The sequence below is a fragment of the Tinamus guttatus genome, unplaced genomic scaffold (genome assembly GCF_059628265.1).
Source record: "Tinamus guttatus ecotype Peru unplaced genomic scaffold, ASM5962826v1 Tinamus_guttatus_pri_ptg000004l, whole genome shotgun sequence".
NCBI classification, from domain to species: Eukaryota; Metazoa; Chordata; class Aves; order Tinamiformes; family Tinamidae; genus Tinamus; species Tinamus guttatus.
In genome coordinates this window covers 2,463,373-2,483,707 of record NW_028288538.1, presented here as the reverse complement: position 1 = coordinate 2,483,707, position 20,335 = coordinate 2,463,373, and the positions used below count along the sequence as shown (strand labels likewise).

General features: G+C 55.6%; 1 protein-coding gene across 1 annotated transcript in view; it reads right to left on the bottom strand.

Moving 5' to 3' along the window:
* Window positions 1-5,582: 5,582 nt before the first annotated feature.
* The window catches only part of IGDCC3 (immunoglobulin superfamily DCC subclass member 3), a 61,763-nt gene continuing 47,010 nt past the window's right edge, over window positions 5,583-20,335 (bottom strand). Inside the window, exons 7-14 of the mRNA XM_088520812.1 lie at window positions 17,888-18,053; window positions 11,171-11,418; window positions 10,526-10,690; window positions 6,861-7,049; window positions 6,538-6,642; window positions 6,318-6,456; window positions 5,807-6,005; window positions 5,583-5,717 (exon numbers count right to left, since the gene is read on the bottom strand). Coding sequence (XP_088376938.1) covers window positions 5,583-5,717; window positions 5,807-6,005; window positions 6,318-6,456; window positions 6,538-6,642; window positions 6,861-7,049; window positions 10,526-10,690; window positions 11,171-11,418; window positions 17,888-18,053 — 1,346 coding nt within the window. The remainder of the gene's footprint in view (window positions 5,718-5,806; window positions 6,006-6,317; window positions 6,457-6,537; window positions 6,643-6,860; window positions 7,050-10,525; window positions 10,691-11,170; window positions 11,419-17,887; window positions 18,054-20,335) is intronic.

Here is a 20,335-nt window from a genome sequence, read left to right as displayed (position 1 = left end):
CATGAGGTTTTGATAATGAGTGCGTTTCACCCTAAATTAGCCCATTTTTAATTTATCCTGCTGGAGGTAGCGAGTGTCCGAGGGCTCTCGCGAAGCGATGGGCAAGGGGGCTGGAAAACCCGACCAGGGCCTCGCCGGCCGCCGCTGATGAAGACGTTCCAGTCTGCGGGTTTTGGAGATGATTTTTCCAAAGCAGAGAACCCCCCCATAAAGGTTTTACAGCAGCCCGGGTGAAATTAAACCTAGATTCATAAAAGTGTCAGCGACCGAAACCGTAATGCCCGAGCTGTATTAAAGCGCAAATGACCTTTCGGAGAGTTAGGGTTTTATGGGCGAATATAAATCCCGGCCGCGTTGGCAGGTTATAACTAGGACATCAGGGGAGCGTCTCCAGCAGCGCTCCGGAGCCGGGAAGGCGCTTGGAGCCACGGAAGGGCTGGGACCGAGGGCTTCCTGCAGAAATGGCTTTACTTATTTATTTAATTATCTATCTATCTATCTATGTATTTATTGGCTTCCTCCTCTTATTATTATTTGGACATTTTTTAGCTTAATATTTTCAAGCCCCTTTTACTGCTGCGAAGACAAGGAAATTCCCTTTTAACGAAAGCCGAGTGCTTTGCACAATACCTGGATTCCAAAATCCGCAGTTTTCAACTATTCCACAGAACTTGCAACAAAATCCCTACTGTTATCTAGCTCTGATCTTTTTCTTTCACCATTCACATCGCAACCGAGCAATGCAATCATTCTTTTTATGTTTGTATTTATTAGGAACTACATATTTAGACACTCTGAACTACAACTTGGCAGTTTTGGAAGCACCTGGGGGTTGCTTAGAGCGACTTTTCACTGACCGGGTTCTTGAAACGTCCTTTCCAAAGGGCCACTTGTCTCCATTCATTTCCTGTGGAACCGTGTTCTAAATTTTACTCCTTTGGCGCTGGAAATGCCAGGAAAGCAGCAGCTGCCCCGTCCGCCCCAGCCCTGGCGTTCACCCACGGGCCCTCCCGGGGAACCGCTCCTGCCTCCCGCACCCGGCACAGGGACACGGGATGCCCGGGATGTGGCACGGCCGGGACAGGGAATAGCCGGGACACGGGGTGCCCATGGTGCGGGATGCCCGGGATGTGGCACGGCCGGGACAGGGAATAGCCGGGACACGGGGTGCCCATGGTGCGGGATGCCTGGGATGTGGCATTCCCAGGGCGCGGGTATCTTAGTACACGGGATGCCCACGGCACGGATCTATGGTGCAGGATGCCCAGGCGCTGGGATGCCCATGGCGTGGGATGCGGGTGCCTTCATCCTGCTGCTGCCCAGGCCACAACAGCCCTGATTTTCTCCCCAGAGCTCATGGAAAACCACTGGCCCTTTTTCAGGAGCTTTTTGCATTTAAAGTGCAGGCCCCGAGAGCCCCCTCGGTCCCTGCCCACGTTGTGGCCGTGATGAAGCAGCGCCAGGCCCGGGGCTCGAGCTAACGCAGGCGACGCTTTATTGTTCCCGGGACGCGTGGCCACGAGCTGAAGTCCGAACAGAGCAAACTACAAAAAGAAATGAGTTTAATTCCTTTTTTTTCCTTTTATACAGAGCTAACAATCGTAGGATCAATGGGATTTCCCATCTACCGAGACAGTTCCAAGTCAGAAAGGTAGAAAACAAACAGTAGAAAAAAGTGCTTGGCAATGGGGGACTGGGACTCGTGGGGGACGCGAGCTGAGGATGCTCCGGAGCCGGCTCCCCCCCTTTTCCCTTTGAGCTTTTCCTTTTGATTTGGTGGTGAGGAAAATAAACCAGCAGGCATCGAGGTGCAGACAGGATCTTGGCTCGGCCTTTCCGGGTGCTGCACAGGGAGGGGTTTCTCTCCAGGCTGTTTTTGCATGGACAAAGCAAGGACCAGGGCTGTTCGCTTCCACGGGCTTTTAATTTCCTTGATTTTTTCCCCAATCTTATCCCCTTCCTCAATGGGTCGGCACCCAGACACTGCCTTTCCCCCTATTACAGCCAACGCTGAGCTTCTCGCTGTTTAAATATCTTTAAAAAATAACAAAAGCAGAGGAAAGTGGGCAGAGGCTTCGTCCGGGCGTTCTCCATTGGAGCTGGATCCCGCGCGGCTCTCGGGGTGGAAACTTTGGGGCTCTCAAACCGGCCTCGCACTTAAAACGTTCCAGCCACGAAACAAGGAAGAGGAGAGGTTCCTTAGACAAATAAATACCTGAAAATACCAGGAAAATACCCTGCGGCAGCAGGAGCCGAGTCCCTGCCCAACCGGCCGTGCGGCGGATGCGATCCCTGAGGTAGCAGCCGGGGAACGGGAGCGCTCCGGGAACAGGGGGTGGGAATGGGATCCCAAGCCCGGCTTTGGGATGCTTCATCCTTGCTGCCATTTCATCTCACCGTGGCCAGAAAAGCAGGAACATTTGGGGAATGCCCAGAAGGGGCAGTTAGTTGAATCCATGCAATTATTTCCTTGGAAAAAACCTTCCAGGGCAGGACCCGTCCCGAGCATCACGGCTCCCGGCAGCATGCATGAGATGCAGTGTCTGCCCATTAACCAACAAGGGGTTGTGTGTCCTCAGACGGAACGTTTTGGGTCCTCCTGACTTAAAAAGGGGGGGGAAAAATAAGGAATGTGGCAGGTTTCTGTGTAAGTGCTGGGCTGCATCCATGGCCGGGCAGGGGGACAGCGATCCGGCAGGGAAGCGCCGCGGGGTTTGGCCATTCGCCCTCTGGAATGCGGGTGGGAGCCGCAGCCGGACACCCCAAAACATCCCGTTTTGGGCTCTCTCCCACAGCTCGGGAAGACCCGGACAGGTTTCCAGGGCTGAAACTCTCCGGCTAAGCCAACGGCCTGGCCCAAAGGTGCTTCCTAGGAAGAAACCCCTGGACAGGTTTAAACCTGCGCCAAACTCCAGCTAAAACCGGACTCCTGTTCACTGTCCTTCTTGTTCCCAGGTGAGATCCCAGGCAGCCGCTCCCAGCGTGTCCCATTCCAGCGCAGCATCCAGGGCCCGGCTGGGAATGGAGGCCCCCAGGACCCCGGCGATCGGCTGCTCCGGATCCCACTCGCCATCCCCGGCTCTGTGGCTCAACCTTGGAAAATCCAGGTGAGGCAGCCTCATCCTACGGAATTCCCTGGGTTTGGAGGCTTCCCCGGATAGGCCCCACCAGTGCGGATTGACAAAAGCATAAAAGAAACCCCAAAAAAGAGGAAAAGCTAAACGTCTAAAAACAGCGTTTAAAGATTCACATCCATCTTGAGCTGTCTCAAACCACGCACAGGCCGCATTGGTTTAAGCCATCGCATTTCTGCATAATTATTTAAAGGAAAAAAAAACCCTACTTTTGACATACTATCATATTTCACCTAGTCAAATGGCACAGCATTTCCCTTTAATAAAAGGAAGTAGTGACAAATACTTGTTACTATTACAATATCACAATAGTATGATATTAAATTAATAGCGTGTTCACAGCCGCAGGATTTTCTGAGCTGGAAGCTACTCTAGGAAGTGGGGTGTTCACTTTGGCAACGGGACTTCTTCAACGTGAACGTCAGCGTTACGGATAAATCCCAACACGCGGCCGGGCAGGGAGCGGAGCGGGAGGAGGAGGTTGGGATGCTCTTGGATCGGAGGCTGCAACCCGGGGGATGCGGAGCCAGGACAGAGCGTCCTGCAGCTCTGCACCAAATTGGGCCAAATGTGGCTGCTTTTGGCCACCTGGGCTTTGCCGAGCGTGTGTTGGAGGGTTATGGCAAGACTGGGGCATCCAAGAGGAATCCAAGCCCTCGGATCCGCTAAGCCGGAGCCCTTTTTGGCCCTCAAGAGCCAGGAGGAGCTGGGGATTTTCTCCATGTTTAAGCCGTTGGGCATCTCCTCCTCTCTCTCCCGATCCCGAGGGGCTCTGTTGTGGGTGGATGCCCGGCGATCCCTGTGCAAGCCGGGTCCCTTCACTGCCTATTCCCGCATCCGGAATGGCCGGGAAGGGCTGGAGGGACCCTGTGGGAGCAGCACTTGCTCCCACGGGGCTGCTCAGGTGCCGGAGAGGCTCCCTGGGGTGACGTGTCGATGTCGCCCTTTGGATCCCATCCTGCAGGACGCGGTATTCCCGCAGATATCCATGTGCCAAGCGAAGCCGATGGGGGATGTTTCTGACACAAGGGACCGTCCCACTGGTGCCACTTAAAAAAAACCACCCTCATTAATGTCTTAAACTTCAACTCGTTGCCTTTCCCGACTCCTTTCGCTCTTGAAAGGAGGGAGAGGACGTTTCGGAAGAGCTCAGCCCTTGGCATTCCCCTTCTTTTGGGCATCCCGGGAAACGGCGCAGCCCCGTGGTGGGATGGTGCCGGGGGATCCCGCACAAACCCTCTCTTTGGTCTCGGGTGCTCCTCCTTGGCCCCGAGCATCCTCCTTCCATCCTTCCTTCCGAGCTCCGCGCTTCCCATCTCCGCAAGCGCTGGGCTGGGGCAGCCTCATCCGGGCTCGCTCCCGGGAGCTCCCCACCTCGCAGGCAACCCCGACAGTCTTTAAAGTAGAAGAAAAAACAAAAAAAAACAACCCAAAATAACCAACCGTGGTACAACACGCGGCACGCCGCGTGCCTAAAAGTAAAGCTCATAACACTAGCGAAGCGGCAGCGGCGCCGCGCGCCCGCGCACACTTGAGGTAGAACATTGCTTTCAAGGTCTGGAAGTGCTTTACATCATGGGGACGACGAGGACGACGACGAGGACGAGGGACGACGACACACGCGGGAGCGCGGCGGGTCCGGAGCGGCTGCTGAGGTAGGAGCGGGTCGCCCGGACCGCGCGCGGCGCCGCTCGCTGCTGGACACGACGGAAGACGCAGATACTTCTGCTTCCCAGAAGACATTCATTCCGGTTGAGGTAGGTGCGGATTTCACGCGGGTGGTTTGTCCAAGTCTTTCGGTAGCCCTCGGGCAGGCCGCCTTTGATACACACTCTTTTTTATTGTGTGTGGTTTTTCTTATTTTTTAGAGTTTTTTCAGCAAAAAAAGCATCCTGAGAAATAGAGAAAAGTGTACAAAAATTCATTGAATCCACGGAGCAGGCGGCCTTCCCGGGCCTCAAGTTTTTTGGAGTCAAGTGAGAAGGATTTCTCCTCATCCAGTCTTCTTGAAATTAAAAAATAGATCCCAAAAGGAGTCCTAAAGCTGCTGATCAGAAGAAGTCCATGACACCAAGAGGAGGCGACTCGCCGCATTCCCAGTCTGCTGGAGACGGGAGAGTTCAGCCAAAGGAGGCTTTTCCTTAGCAGCCCCGGGAAAACCCATCCAGACCCGGCTCGGTAACGTGGCCATCACAAGGAGGAGGCCTGAACCAGGTCGGTAAGATCAGCTTCACAGTTTCAAAAAGGCTGTGTGTGTGTGTGTGTGTATATATATATATATATATATATATATGTATATTTATATATATATATAAAAATAAAGCAAAACAAAAAAATAACAATCAGACCGTAGAAATCTTAAATTGACCTGAGAATCGTTGTGAAGGTGTCACCAGCCGTGGGTTTGGTTTCTGCTGACTCCTGCAAGAGGCTTCGCGCCGCGGCGCTTTATCCCTCCTCGGCCGGGCCGGGGCCGGCAGCGGGCGGCCGCTCCGGTGGCTCCTCCTCGATGACTCCGAAGTCGTCGAGCGGCAGCGAGGAGAGCTGGGTCTCGTCGTGGGATGCGGGAAGCCCTGGAGCCGGCTGGAGAGAGAAAGCCGGGAGATTCCGGAGCGTCGCGGATGCTCCGGGACGCGCGGCCGCGTCTCTCCGGCCCCGCGCCCGGCTCTTACCGTCGCTGCTTTATCCTGGGAAGGCGGCGCCGGGAAGAGCCGCTCCAGCTCGTTGAGGTCCAGCTGCTTCCCGCCGAAGGGGCGCTCGTCGCGGTCCCGGCGCGCGGCCCCGTTGAGGACGAGCCCCGCGGCGCCGCGCTGGCTCCGCGGCGCCTGCGGCGTCGCCAGCTGCTCCTGCACGTTCTTGCACATCAGCAGCCTGGGAAACGCAGAGGCAGAGCCAAAAGGTGAGCGAAGCCGGCGCCGCCATCCCCAAATCCGCCCGATTTCTGCACCACGCTCCTTCCCTAGGCAGGTCCCTCTTCTACGCTCACGTCTCCCCCCCTCACACCCTGTGCTTCACAGGGACAGTCGGAGCTTTACGAGGAACAGTCGAAGCAGAAACACTGACGTTCCCGGGAAGCACCGGGTTCCTTGGCCGGGACTGCACTGAGGTGGGAGGCCCCGGTGTCCCTGCGCGTGGGGCGAGTCCCACTGCTGCCCCACAAGCAGCCTCATCGGCGGCTCCTACCTTCCTCTGTAGCCAAACATGAGGAAGAGGACGCAGAATATGATGCACGTGACGCCGATGTGGATCCCAATGATGATGCCCGTCGTGGAGGTCTTATTGCTCTGCTCGTCCTTCATGCAGTCGCAGGGCGGGTTCAGCACTGGCAGGGGAAAAGAGGGGTCAGCAATCGCTCCCGGGGGCCTCCCGCTTCCCTCCGCAGCGGTGCCCGGGCGCTCCTCACCCGTCCTTTCCACGGATTCCCTCAGGGACACGAAGCGCACGGTCGAGTTGCCGTCCCCGTGCTGGTTGTAGGCGAGGAGCTTCACCTCGTACACCACGGACGCGTCTGTTCAGAGAGAGGCACAAGAAGGGCGTTAGAGACCCCAAACCTCTGGCTTCTCCCCCCAGGAGGGTCCCTATTTGGACAACACACGGGAGCTGCTGCAAATAACCCAACAGGACAAACTTTTCACCCCTGCAACCGTCCCAGCACCCGGAGAGCCTCGGGAGAGCTGCAGCATCTGCTCTTTAGCGGGTCCCCGCCGCGGGTGTCCCCCTGCTTACCCAGGTGGGTGATGTTGTACGCGGTGACGTTGCTGGGCAGCAGCACGGGGCCGGTGTAGGGCGACACGTGGACTTTGCGGTAGAAGAGCTTGAAGCCTTCGTGCTGGCCCAGCTTGATGGAGGGCTCCCAGGTGGCCTGGACCGCGGTGCTGTTGAGGACCTTGATGAAGAGGGACGGCATCGCGGGGACTGAAACAGAGAAAGACAGCGGGGCCAGGTGAGACCGAGACAAGCCCATCGGAGTCTGGATTTTTTTTTGAATTTCAGCACTAAGTTGCATGACTTTCCCAGGTTTTCCTACATTCAGCAAGCGAAGAGGCTGCAACCGACTCCGGCTGCAAGTCGGGTCAGGGCAGGAATGCGGCGACTGGGAAACCTGCTCCCTGCTCCCATTCCTCTGCCCTTGCCTGGGGGCAGCCCCTTCGGAGCCAGGAATCCCCAAGGAAGGAAGCACCCACAGGGGATGGAGGCAGAGGCATCCGGGTTAAGAGCAGGAGGAGAAACGCGCTGCTCCTGGGCTCGGCTCGGTCCTGGCTCGCAAGCGCGTGGAGCTGGCTCGCTTGGGCTGCAATTTTGAGAGCAGGGCACGTTCATTGGTAGCCCTGGATGCCCGAGCAGCCCAAGGTCCTGCCCAGCTGTGGGCACACACTTACCTGGCCTTAGGGATGCACAGGGATCGAGCAGGGAAGATATCCCTGCTGCTGCCCGGTGTCACCAAGCCCTGATTCACCGGCCCCGGGAGGCCTTTTGCTAGCGCCATCAAAACCTCCTGCCCTCGTCCCTGAGGCGTCACTGCCCTCGCTCCCCGGGTCCCCGCAGGGCTGGCTAACCTGGCCTCATCCCCTTGGTGGCAAACACGGGGTACCCGAAGCCCTGCGGTCACCGGGCGCCTCTCCTGCCCTCGCCCTCCCTGTCGCCGCTCACGTCAATGCAGAGATGTGTCTCAGCACGACCGTCCAGCGGGGATTTTTTACATTTATTTTTCATCTAATTCCCACAAAGCGCTGACTGCTCCATCGCTTTCCGAGCCTCCTGCACCACTCCGAAGGGTCCGGTCCTGCAGCCCCTCTGCCCGGCCCATGGGCTCTGCTCCTCCAGCAGCCTCTGGCCTCAGCCTTGGAGGCAGAGCTCATCTCCAGCCCCAGGTATAAGCTCAGAAGTCCCCGAGTTTAAAGACTGGGGACTCCCCCTGGACCCATGCAGGTTTTTGCCTTGTTATCCCCCACACAAACAAACACTTAACAACTGGGCCGTCCTGATTCATGAACAGTCGGCTTTATTTTACGGTTGCAGAGCCTTACAGTTAATAAAAACCACAAGAATCTCTCTCCTTCAAAGTAAGCAACAGATAGTGTTTATTCAAGCTTTGAGTATATAGAGATATATTTGTATATGTATAATATCGGTTATATGTATGCACTTGTAGAGGGCATGTGCTGCTTATAATGTCATTACACAAGTAAGTGTACACAGAAGGGAGTATATTTGTGTGTGCATACGGATAAATGCACACATAGGGGTATATGTGCTTCACAGAAGTATATATAAGACATAACATGTATCTAAGTGAGGCCTCTCCCTCATGCTAAGGGCTGGGACCCTTGTTTTCCTCTTCTGTGCTGTTTGGAATTTTCCCCAGGTCATTTCAACTTTCTTCTTGAAGGCGTCTTTAGCCGAAGATGACTAAAGGAAGGGTCTTCACCCTAGAGAAATGTCAAAAAGTCCTGGAGAAAACCCTAAAAAGCATTAAAAGACAAGAGCAGGGGTGCGTGCTGCGTAATGGAGCGGGTCAAGGCTGCGGTTTAAACCACCACGGCGTTTGTGGAAGGATGTCGAGGAGCCCAGCGCGGAGCTCGCAGCGGAGCAAGTCCGTCGGGAGCGATCCCGACGCTCCCCCTTGGGAAGCGCGGGATTAGAAAGCGCTGGATGGAAAAGCAGTCAGTTCTGGGGGAAAGGAGAGCGGAGGCCACGAAGGACTGAAAGAGCCTTCCCGCGAGAGGCGCATGAGGAGGACCAATGTGACCTTGCTTAGTTGCTCTTTGGCCTCTTCCATTCTTCCTCTTTCATCCTGAATTATCGCTGCTCCCAAAGGAGCACCTCACTTTCAGAAAGAGTGGATATTTCGGGCCGATCTCCCCAAAAAGAGCAGTCCCAGACAGTTCTTCACCATATTCCCGCTCCAAAGAATAACCGCGTTTAACAAAGTCACCCTCGGAGCGGGATTTCCAGCTGCCAACAGGGACCAGCCTCTCGGTTAGGAGCTGTGCTGGCCCCAGGGACTCGAGTCACCGAGCGGGGCGTCCCAGCACGGCGGGGACGTGGCAGCCAGGACCCGCAGTGCACACACACGCCTGGCAATTCCCATCCTTTCCCAACGCTGCATCCACACGACTTCCCACCCTGGAGCAGTCACGGACCCCTCAGGAGGACGCGGTGAAGCAGCCTGGCCACGTGCAAACCTGGGCCAGGGATGCCCTGCAGTGTCTTGTGGCCGACCTGCCTCTAAATCAAGTCAGAACTGGGGCTTTTAAGGCTCTTTACAGCCTCCTCCAAGGCAAATCCTAGCTAGGGTTGAGTAATTTTGAATGGGATGATTTATCCATCCAGAATTCATAGCTTCTTGTTGAAACTCGACTACACAGGACAAGCCTTTTTTTAAGGACAGTAGAGGAGGACAGAGATGCCTTGAAACTTCATTGAGCCAAGAAATTTATGATCCCCTTACTGGATACCTAACTATTCCTATCGTGATTGCAGGTAATAACAATGTAAAAAGTCCTGTCTAGCTTGACCCAAACGTCTCCCAGAGACACCAGGCTCCATGAAGCGTGGATGCCTTTAGCTGCCGTAGCTGAACTCAGAGCGTTAGGTCAAGGAGTTTCAAGTTTTAGCTTACTCAATCCCTCCACTTCTAAATTGGAAGGAAAAACAAACTCAAAGGGTGACTGATTCCCTGTCGAGTGCCAAAGAAATAAACTTGCAGGGTAACAACCCAGCAGGGCAAGGATTTATTGGCGTTGTTGCTTAAATGCTGTAATAAATGTCTGCAATAGCTGAAAACGGAATGAGATTTGGATCCCCCACCTGGAAGTCAATCCACTCCTCCCTTTGATCCTAAATCACATCCTCATACCCAAGGCCCTCTCTGCTCCCAATTCATAATTACTGTGTGCTCCAGAGAAAGACGCAATGTTCCAAACAAATTACTTTCAGATAAGCCAGGAAGGATCCAGAGGTGCCGGAGATGCAGAGGAGCCGGTTGGAAAACCCTCCGAGCGATGGCTGATAGGTGACAGTTCCCACAGGGGCTGTGGTTCCTACCTGGTGTCTGTGCATGAGTAACGTGCTTTACAGCATGCCAGCACCAAGCTTCTTTCTGGGGAAGTTAACTGGCGGCCACATCTGGGAGACAAAGTCAGGGAAAAGCCTTGGAGACTGCCCTGACTTCCCACGGACACGGGATGCTCTGAGGCCCTCGGTTGGGGCAGCTCAGCTCCCATGCGCTGTCTCCAGGGTAGAGCAGGGCAAAAATCCACATTCACAAAATGTGGCATCTCACGTGGGACCGCGCGGCAGCATCACGGGGCTGCGGAGGGGGCACTGGAGCCGCTGCGGCGCGCGGGAGGGTCAGGGATCTGCGAGCGCCGGCGTTTCGGCCTCCTTACCTTCTCCTAGCGTGCTCACCACTGTGACTTCCGAGGCCTTGCTGGCTCCCCGGGACGTGTAAGCCTTGATGTAGAAGCTGTAGCTCGTCGAAGGCTCCAAATCAGTCACCAGCTGCTGGAACGTGCTCTTGCTAACAGCCTCCTGGTACTCCATCTCCACAGGATCTGCGGCACAAAGGGAGGGCAGAGCGGCGTTAGGCTTTGCGAGAGGTTAAGGGACTGAGCAGATGCTGTGTTCAGTTTGTTTTGTCCCAAGGAAATGTGGCCAGGCACTAGCCCGCTTGCTTTTCTGCATGCTTTGCCAGGGAGCTAAGCGGGCAGCAAGGGCTTGAGCCTGCAGCTCCACCTTCCTCCCCTTCCTCAGAGAAATCCCAGCCCTGCCGCTGCCGTTAGAGCTGCCGGCTCTGGGCTCGGTGGACAAAGGCTACGGGAATAGGAGCTGTTGCTCTGAACAGGGCAAAGCCAGGCAGAGCTCAGGTGCTGCCACCGTATGGCCCTAAAACCAGAAAAATGTCTTAAATTAATGCAGGAACACGGAGCTGGGCAAGGCCGTGGGTGGCAGCACCGCGTGCCGCGGCGCAGCCCGCGTTTATCCAATGTATAAAGCAGAAAGGAAGGAAGGAAGCAGCGGGCAGGGCGCCGTACCTGCAGCCCTGCGGATGTGCAGCACGTAGCCGATGATCTCCTTGGTGTTCTGCAGGGGCTCCCGCCAGGACACCTGGATGGTGGTGGCGGACACGGTCCTGGCGCGGACGCTCTGCGGCGGCCCCGGCAGCCCGTCGGCCCAGAGCACGGTGAGGCGCGCGCTGGCCTGCGAGGAGCCCGCGCTGTTCTCGGCCAGGCACTGGTAGATGGCCTCGTCCGCCGGGTTGATGCCGTAGATGGTGAGCGTGCTGCGTGGGGACACAACGGGACGGCCACCTCAGGGCACGCGGCAGGGACGTCCCCCCCCTGCTCCCAGCTGCGCCGAGGCCACCGCGACGGCCGAGTCCCACCGCGCGCGGCCGCTGTCACTACGTTAGAGCACCCAGGGACAACGTGTCCTGCAGAGCTGCGGCCTCAGCCACTGCCCCTGCAGGCTCCAAAACCTGCTCCCCGCCAGCCAAACGCCCAAGTTTATGAGCAACTCGCATGTTTTTCTGCAAAAATCTCTGGGTATATTTCCAGCGTGTCCAAGCTGGCTTTGCACAGCATCCGTCAGGTGCCTTTTTCAGGCTGAAGATAGAGAGTCACTGGCTACCTCGAGCGAGAGCCTCCTCAGAGCGCACAGGGACGTGTCCACCCTTCGGAGCACCCTGTGCCCAGGCACAACGGGACAGCTCTGGCCCAGCCCTGAGGATGCAGCTGCCCCCTGCTTTGAGACAGCACTGGCAAACGCCGAATAAATGTGCACCCCGTTAGCCCTGCCTTGCCCAGCACACACAACAGCACCCGGGACAGGGTGCTGCAAGCTCAGCATGGTGCAGAGCCTGCAGGGATCCCCAAAAATCAAGGCTGGGATGAAGCGCTTCCCTCTGCGACAACCCAGCAGAGAGCAAATCCAAAAATCTGGTCTCAGAGAGCAGAGCCTGCAAATAACCCCCAGGGCACCACGTGGGGACTCACTGTCCTGCTCCTGGCACCCGGCTGGAACGGGAAGGGCAGCCTTGGGATTTGGAGCTGGTTTTACCAGCCTTGAGGCAGCAGCTCAGGAAGCTGATGATAAAATACGCTCAGAGACCCTGATGTGCAAAGTCCGCATGTGCCTTTTGGCTGACGCTCTTCTGCAATAAATGGTCCAAATCCAACTAAATCCATAGCTTGCTTCCAAGGAAAAGTGTATTATTTTCCCCCTGGGAAATTCCTCCTCCTAGGAGGAATTCTCAAGGGAATTCAGCTTTGGCTGCACATGGGGAGACTGCAAGCACCTCTGCAGGGCTGAGGGGCATCTCACAGCTTTTCCAGATCTGAATCCAGGCTGCCCTTTTTATGTAAATAACAAATTGTACACAGAAAGTGGAAATGATAAATAACCTGTCACTGCCTGCCTGTCTGTCAGAACAAATGCTGCTTCTAATTGCAGCAAAATATTGGTCGTCCTGTATTAAAATTTATTAGTGCTGTTGATTTAACATTCATAATTCTGCCTTGCAAATTATGGGGGCCATGGTGAGTGAGCAAATGTTTAACACTCATCTATTTATGTCCTGGGCCTTTGTTTCCTTGGAAACATTGTAAATGGAATATGAAATGTGATGGTTTCGGCTGATACGGTGATTTTAGGGAACTGGCCCTAAGCTCCTCTCGTAGCCACAGGCTTGATGTGGCTGATGGAATGGAAGGAGCAAGCCAGAGCCGGGGGCACGGAGTGGGCTGGAGCAGGGGGGAGACCCCACGGGTGTCACCAAGGCCTGTTTTCTGTGGGGACAGCTGGTGGCGGGCAGGACTGCGTGGCCTGAATGCGGTGGCGCTTCCTTGCAGCAGCCAGCTTGGGAATGCCGCTCGGGAACGCCGCTCCGGAGCGAGCCGAGCACGGACGAGGCAGCCGGCAACGAGCAGGAGCCTCCAAGCTCGTTTGGTTCCCGCTGCAGACACAGGAGGGACGAGGTCTGCTTGAAAGTGGCCCAGGGAGGGCACGAGCTCCCACACTGATGGGAGCTGATGGCACCACCAAAACCATCCCCTGGGGAGGGCTGGGGGCTCTTAGAGCACGTGCCCCCTCGCAGCGTGGGGCCTTGGGCAGCCTGTAACGCTGCCCTGCTCGGAAGAGATTGAAACTCGGGCCAATTCCCTGCACCTCGGGGGGAGCAGGTAGCTGGAACCGGCTCCTCGGGCTCCCAGAAGCTCATTCTCCCAGGGATTGCGGGTATGGAAGTGCCACGGTGTCCATCACCTCCGTTCGCTGCAGGCTCCGAGCTCGACAGCGTCACCAGGGTTCCTGCTCTCCCTATAAATCCTGGGAGGGAGCAGGAGGCTGCTCAGCAGTGTAAAAGCATCAACTGGGGAAAACAGAGAGTTTTGTCTCCTCTCAAACAGCAGAGCTCAAGCAGGGAGCAGCGGTGCCGCTGCCGAGCTCCGTGGGCACCAAGGCCCTTTGCCAGCTGCACCAGGGCCCATGTGCGGACCCCGCTCTGCCAGGCTTGCCTGCTGCTTTGCTCTTTCCTTTTACTCCTTTTTATGGAAGCTGAAACCAAAGCAGAACATGCAGACATGGTGTGGGGGTGTCCCCACGCGTCAACTGTCCCCGATCTGTGGTGCCTTTTTCTTTCCTGTTGTCCAGAACAAGACCTGGCGCTCGGGGACATCTGCTGCAGGGAAAGGTGGGGACACGTCCCAGCCCAGCAAATGGCTGCAGGACCCTCAGCTGCTCCATGGAAAATCCCAGTAGCTTTTCCCCAAAAAAAGGATGGAGATGGAGAGGACACGATGCAGCCCAATGTGCTGGTTAAGCTTGGGCTGCCCACGCTGGCCTTAGCTCTGCCTCAAAGGCTCCTACACGCCAACAGCTCCTTGCAGTTGGATTTTGCTGTATGCAACAGTGCTAGGAAACGCTTAAAACCCTGACTCAGCAACGCTGCTACAGGGAAATCACTCCAGAGGGAAATCACTCTGTTCCAGAGGGAAATCACTCCGCTCCAGAGGGAAATCACCTGGGTACTTGGCAGCAACGCGAGCGGAGTCCCGTGTGACGGAGAGATGCTGCCGGCTGCTCCGGGGCTGCTGCGATCCCTTCCGTGGGATGTGGCACGTGATCCCGACGCTGGATCCCTGTGTGTGTGGGCAGCTTGGATCCCCGCTGGGCAGCGGCTCCGGGCGCCCGTGCGGAGATGCTCGGCCAGCCCTGCCGAGCAATCGGGAGACGGCGCCGGCTTCCCACGTGTCTTCCGCACAGAGGCAAGCCCATAAATTATCCTTAAACCAGGAGCAGCTGCTTCGCATCCCGGTCCGCCTCGGACTTATTTGTCCTGCTTCTGGGAACTGTTCGGTGGGATCCTCCTCATAAACGCCAAAGCTCCCCAAGCTCACAGCATGAAACCTCCCTTTGGGTGTCCCAAATCCCTCCGAACCCACGAGCTTGCAGGATGTCCAGCAAGGAGCCCCCATCCAGCGGGGAACTCGCACTCTTCGGAAGCTGGATTGCCGCCAACTCTGGCGCGTGCTTCCCGGGACAGCTGCGGATCCCGGGAGCTGGCCCGCGTCCAGGGAGGATGCACAAACCTTGTTTGCCTCTCCCTGCGCTCAGCCGACGAGCTCTGTGCAGCAGAATGCCCTCCTGCAAGCGCGCACGGTAGGTTCGGAGCCAGCTCGCTGGATCTGCGCCGGGATAACGCGAAAAGACGCGGGCCGGAAAAGCGAAGCTGCCCTGGAGTTTACGTAGGCAGGAATATTCCCTCCAAGGAGCCGTCGGCACCCCTTGGAGTCAGTGGTTCTCAGGGTACTAAAACAAGTGCCAGGCAGCGACAAAGATCTTCAAAAGGAGACAGTTCACAAGGGAAGGTCACCGAGAAGAGGCAGAGCCACCTGAGCCCGCACGCTAACGAAGCCTTTTTCCAGCGGAACAAATGAAGTCCCTTAATTACCATTTTGTAAATAAAATCTTCGTGGAAAATCAATATTTAGAGCCTGCCTCCTCTGAAGATGTTGGCCTTTGTTCCTTGCTGTTGCAGCAATATAAAACCCACGGCGTGATATACTTCTAGGCTGGAAATTACCTCCCTGCCCCTGATTGGGTCAGGGAAGGAAAAGCAATAAACCTTTCAGAGCAGTAATTTGGGCACTATTTTGTGCTTTCTTGTAAGTTTTGAAGTAATAACCTAAAATGGCTAATTTCACACAAGCTCAGCATTAACATGGCAAGTAACCAGCCCCTCTGCAGCGATACGGCTGCTTTTGGGCCAGGACGGTGCTTCCAGAGGGGAATTCTGCTGGAAATGGCCCCTGCGCAGCTCAGGTCGGAGGAGACGGCCCAACCTCGGCTCTGCAGGTCCCAGTGTCACCACCCTGTGACCAAGGGCGAAATGCCATCTCCAACCCACCGATTCCCACCGATTCCCCCACCCGACCCCATCCCCAGCATGGGGGAATATCACAGGACAGGACACCTCCATCGCCTGCTCCCTGTGGGATTTTCCCTCGCAGCTTTTAAGGGAAGTCGCTGGTGATCACAAGCCCCATTGGAGGGACCTCAAGGGAGGCGGTGTCCCTTGGATGTGGCCTGCAAGGCTTCTTTTAGTGGCCTAAAAGCCCGGAATTTGCTTGTGCTTTGGGCAGTCCCGCGGGGGTGATGTCTCCTGAGGATGCTGAGCAGGGAGCAGGGCATCCCCATGGCACTGGCTCTGCCCCTCACTTCCAGCTGTGCCTGCAATGACCAATTAGTGCACGATGCAATTTGGGATGATTTACTCTTTTTTTTTTTTTTTCTAAACATCCCTTTGGGGGCATTCAGCCCTTCACTGCCACATGAAACCGAGTTTTAATCCAAATGAGTTTTCTATGAAACCATGTAATCTAATTAAAAAGCTCAGAGCACACTTTAGAGGAGCGTCTCTGCTAGAAGATTCGAGATCCATCTTTATACACAGACAAATATTTTTGCCAAGTGCAACAGCCTGATAAATCCCAGCCATAATCACAAACTGATTCTGCCTGGAACTAAGTGGGTTACAGCATTTAGTCATGCCCAAGAGAACGAACCCAAGGACAACCTGGAAAAGCTCAGGGAGAACCAGTCGCTGAGCTGTTTGCTGCAGTTCCTGGGGTGCCCAAGTCCCAGCAAGGGCATTTCTCACACTGAGAGCTCTGGCAATCCTGGGCACAGCCACTTTCCTAATCAAAATGAGCAAAAACGAAGTTCGGTCTCTCCAGCACGATGGCTTTTGGGCTTGGATTTACCATATAATGGAGCGTAAGAAGATGCCGCGTGTCGGCTGAGCCCCAGGAACCGGCCGCGCTCCCTCGGCCGGTGGCAGATGCAAGGTAATGTGATCACTTAGCTTGCAATGAAAAAGGCTGGCGCTAAATTGCATTAAACGATTGCCATAAGAGAACGATTACAGCGACACGCAGCCAGTCGCGGTTGACGTGCACGGGTAGCCCCGCTCCGGGGACAAGGACCTGGCCGGAGTCCTTCCTGGAAACAGGACTTTTGCCTTCCTCCAGCAGGGAAGGGGAGTGATTTTACAGGAAAAGCACGCAGGAAAGCTGTAGAACCCAACGTGAGTTTTGCTGCGTGTTTGACAACTGCTTGTATGGTCTTTGCTCACTTATGGTTCTGCTTCCTGGTCTGTAAGGGGGACGGCATTAACTTCCCTTCTTCTACATCTGCTCAGTTCACACCATAAGGGCAGAAATGCCTCAGCAACCCACAGAAGGAGTCATAACAGCACGAGTCTGCAACAAGCAGCCTGTGCATGCACAAAGTTCCCTGAAGTCCTCAAAACTTCCAGCTGGGAGACAAACCTCCACCTACCACAAAGGTTTTATTGCAACTCACAGCCTTCCATTAGATAACACAAAGCTTAAAAAACCCCTAAGCCTGGAAATGAAAAGCTACATTAAAAGGAAACACATATAAACATATGCGACATATAAAGCACTGCTCTGCCAGGATGAACATGCCATGGTACCTGCCCAGAACCTCCCGAAGGGCTAAACCAAAGGAGCAGACCCTGCGTCCGGGTAGCTGCTTTCATGAGACGCGTTTGTTAATACGTGCAAGAGTTATATCACACCGGAGAGCACAAAGCTCTACTGATAATTTACATCTACAGCACACGTACTATTATTTTTCAGTGCACCATTCCATGCTATTTCCATAGAAACTCTGTTGCCACTTGCAGTTTTCACCGTGTCATTCCCACAGTACAAACATCCCCACACTTCAGCATGAAAACAACGCGGTTATTTAGTACTCACAGAAAACCCTCTTCCCCGGTGAGATGCTTCAGTTTAGTCAAAGTCAGCGTCCACTCAAACACTATTGCAAGTGGGGCAAATGCATTTGCAATTGCACGCGTGGGCAGGTCCAAATACAGGGGTTGAAGCTCCTTGGCTGCTGGGTGAGCAGGGCACCACGTCCCTGGTCACAGTGCTGGGGCCCTTCAGAAACACCCAGAAGAGGGTCATGACAGAGGCCAATTTTTTTTGCTAGGCACCAGCATCATCAGTCAAAGCCTTAACTTGATGTCTGGGTACTCTAAAGCACAAACTGAAGCTGGTGGGACAGGAGAAGATGCCTCTGTAGCTAAATAATGTGAATTATGCCTGCAGGGACAGCTGTTTCCAGAGGCCACCAGGTAGGAGATCCCAGCCTTCCAGGGTAAGCCCATATTTATGCCAGGACCATGGTTTAAGCCGTGTGTTTTGACCCGCGTGAGGCTTTACCTGTTGTTATTCTTCAGCTTGATGTGGTCGCTCGTCTCGAGGATCTGCCCGTTCTTGAGCCAAGTGACCTGCGGCGGGGGCTCCCCTTGGGCCACGCACGTGAAGATGGCAGTGGTGCCCACGGGCCGCGCGATGGACTGCGGCTGCTGCACGAACTCCGCGGGGGCTGCGGGGGAGAGAAGGATGAGGAGAGCCGTGAGGATCCCGCTTTATTCCGGCACGGAGAACCAGCTCAGAGCTTGGTCTCCCACCAGCACTGCGGGTTCAGGCTGCAGGGAACCACCATTTGGGTGGCAGCACCAGGTCGGGGACACCTCTCTGCCCTCAACGGGGAGCCGGGGGCTGCTGAGGTGCTGCCAAGCCTGGGGAAAGGCTCCCCCACACGGGGAACTGCTGCTCAGAGCCAAATTTTAACCTGTAGCAATAAGATCTTTGAACAGAAAGTGACTTCTCCCTCTTCCAGCAGCTCAGAATAGATTTAAAATCATTTCTCAGAATAAAAAAATGTGTATTAGCCAACAGAGAGATACCTGCAAGACGCTGCCGAGGTGAGTTTATACAAGCAGCTACGCTTCAAAGGGGAACAAACCGACCCAGCAAAACGTGCCGGCCACCGGCAGCATGGAGGTGCCCGGGATGCAGGAGCAGAGCTTTGCGGTTCGTGGCCAGAAAAAATGCTCAGCATCTGTGTGTGTGCAAGGGAACGTCACCGTTATCACCGCAGTGAGACCAAGAGCAGCGAAAGGTGCTGGTGACCAAGAGCAGTGACACCGATTGCATGTCCAGCAAGCAGCGAGACACTGAAAGCTGCTGAAGAGCCCGTTTTCCTCGAAGGAGACGATTTCTAATAGCCAAGGAGAGTCCCCTGGCAGAGGTTATTGCCAGGCCACTTCTGCTGGCAACCGGCTCTGCTAACGAACCCAACCTCTGTACCCAAGCGGACAGGTCTTTCCAAAAGCTCCCGTTAAACGGGTGCCAATCAATGCATGTTCCCTCCTCTTCCCTCCTACATTTCTCCCCCTCTAGATGAAGTTAATTCATAAATTAAATTTAGCAGCAATTCACTCAAAGCTGAAAGCATGGCCATGCAAGGAGTGGGGAAGCGCCTCCCTGGCAGTCAATGGTGCCTTTGTGGTGTGCACGGAGAGCAGAGGGCTTCAGAGATGGGATTTCCAAGCTGCCCTTCGCATTTTGCAGCAGTTACTTTGCCGGGGGCTCCGCACCTCCCGGTTTTCATCCGAGCTGTGCCCGCAGGTGCCAAATCCGGTGCCAAGGGGCGGCAGGGCCATCCCGGCTCCTCCCGGTGGCTTCATTCCGGCCCCAGCGCTCCCCAAATCGCCGCTTGCTCCCCGCTGCCACAAGGTGCTCAGCCCCAGGCCGGGTGCCTGGGCCCACGCCGGCCACATGAGCGCTGAGCTGCGTCAGGTCTCGGCCCTCACCCGGGCTGCGAGGAGGAGCACAGAGGCGCCGGCCCCGCGAGGATGCCGCGGGCTTGATTATGCAGAGCTTAATGAGAGGGAGGGGAACATGTGGGTTTAATGAATATTTAAAGGCATGACACGGGTATCAAAAAGCAATAACGCTCTGAATTGTTAACCAAGGCCTTCAAGAGGTTTTGCTGCACTTAACGTCCTGTGATATTATGAAGATGTTGCAGTGGGAGCATCTTGCACCTTGCGCCCAGCACAAAACAGGCACTAACTCTCAACAGCCAGAGGAGGAGAAGGAGAAGGAGGAATAACCTCCAAACCACAACCTTCAGAATCTAGGTTACCATAACATTCAGCAAGAGGATCACGGAGAAGGCAGCTCTTTGGGCACCACATCGGGTGACAGGATGTCTGAAGACGAAGAACTTCTCCCCACTCTGCTTCTATTGACTACAGATGTTTAACCGCGTAACTAGGGGGACTGGTAGGGCCAGAGGTGACCGTGTTTCCCAGGAACCAAGCAGAGGCTCAAGGGGTTTCGTGCACGTCGTCCATCACCTGACAGAGGACAACGAATGTCACAACATGCTTGTCCTGGCGAGGTCAGGTCGGGGCTCTTCAGGATGGGATGTTTCCACTTCAACTCCTTGCGTGCTCCGGGCATGGAGCTTTGGAGGGCTCGGGCACCCCAGCTCACTGCGGCGTCCCGAGTGCCCGCCTGCCCCTCCATGGCCACGTTTCCCCAGAGGAAACGCACCGCGGGGCAGGCAGGGGACAGCTCCATGGGGCACATCAGCATCCAGAGCTGTTCTGCTCTCCTGGATTTAGGCCAGGAACGCAACGGGTAAACCTGAGGGCAAAGCAAGTCCCACGGAGCAAGCACGACACATCTGATGAATGCAGCTGCGCGTCCTGGCCGTGCAGCAACGAGCAAAGGTGGCGGAAGGGACGCCAGGAAACGCCGCGGTGGCCGGATCTGCCGGACCAAGGAGCGCGGGCCGGGCCGGCGGGCAGGGAA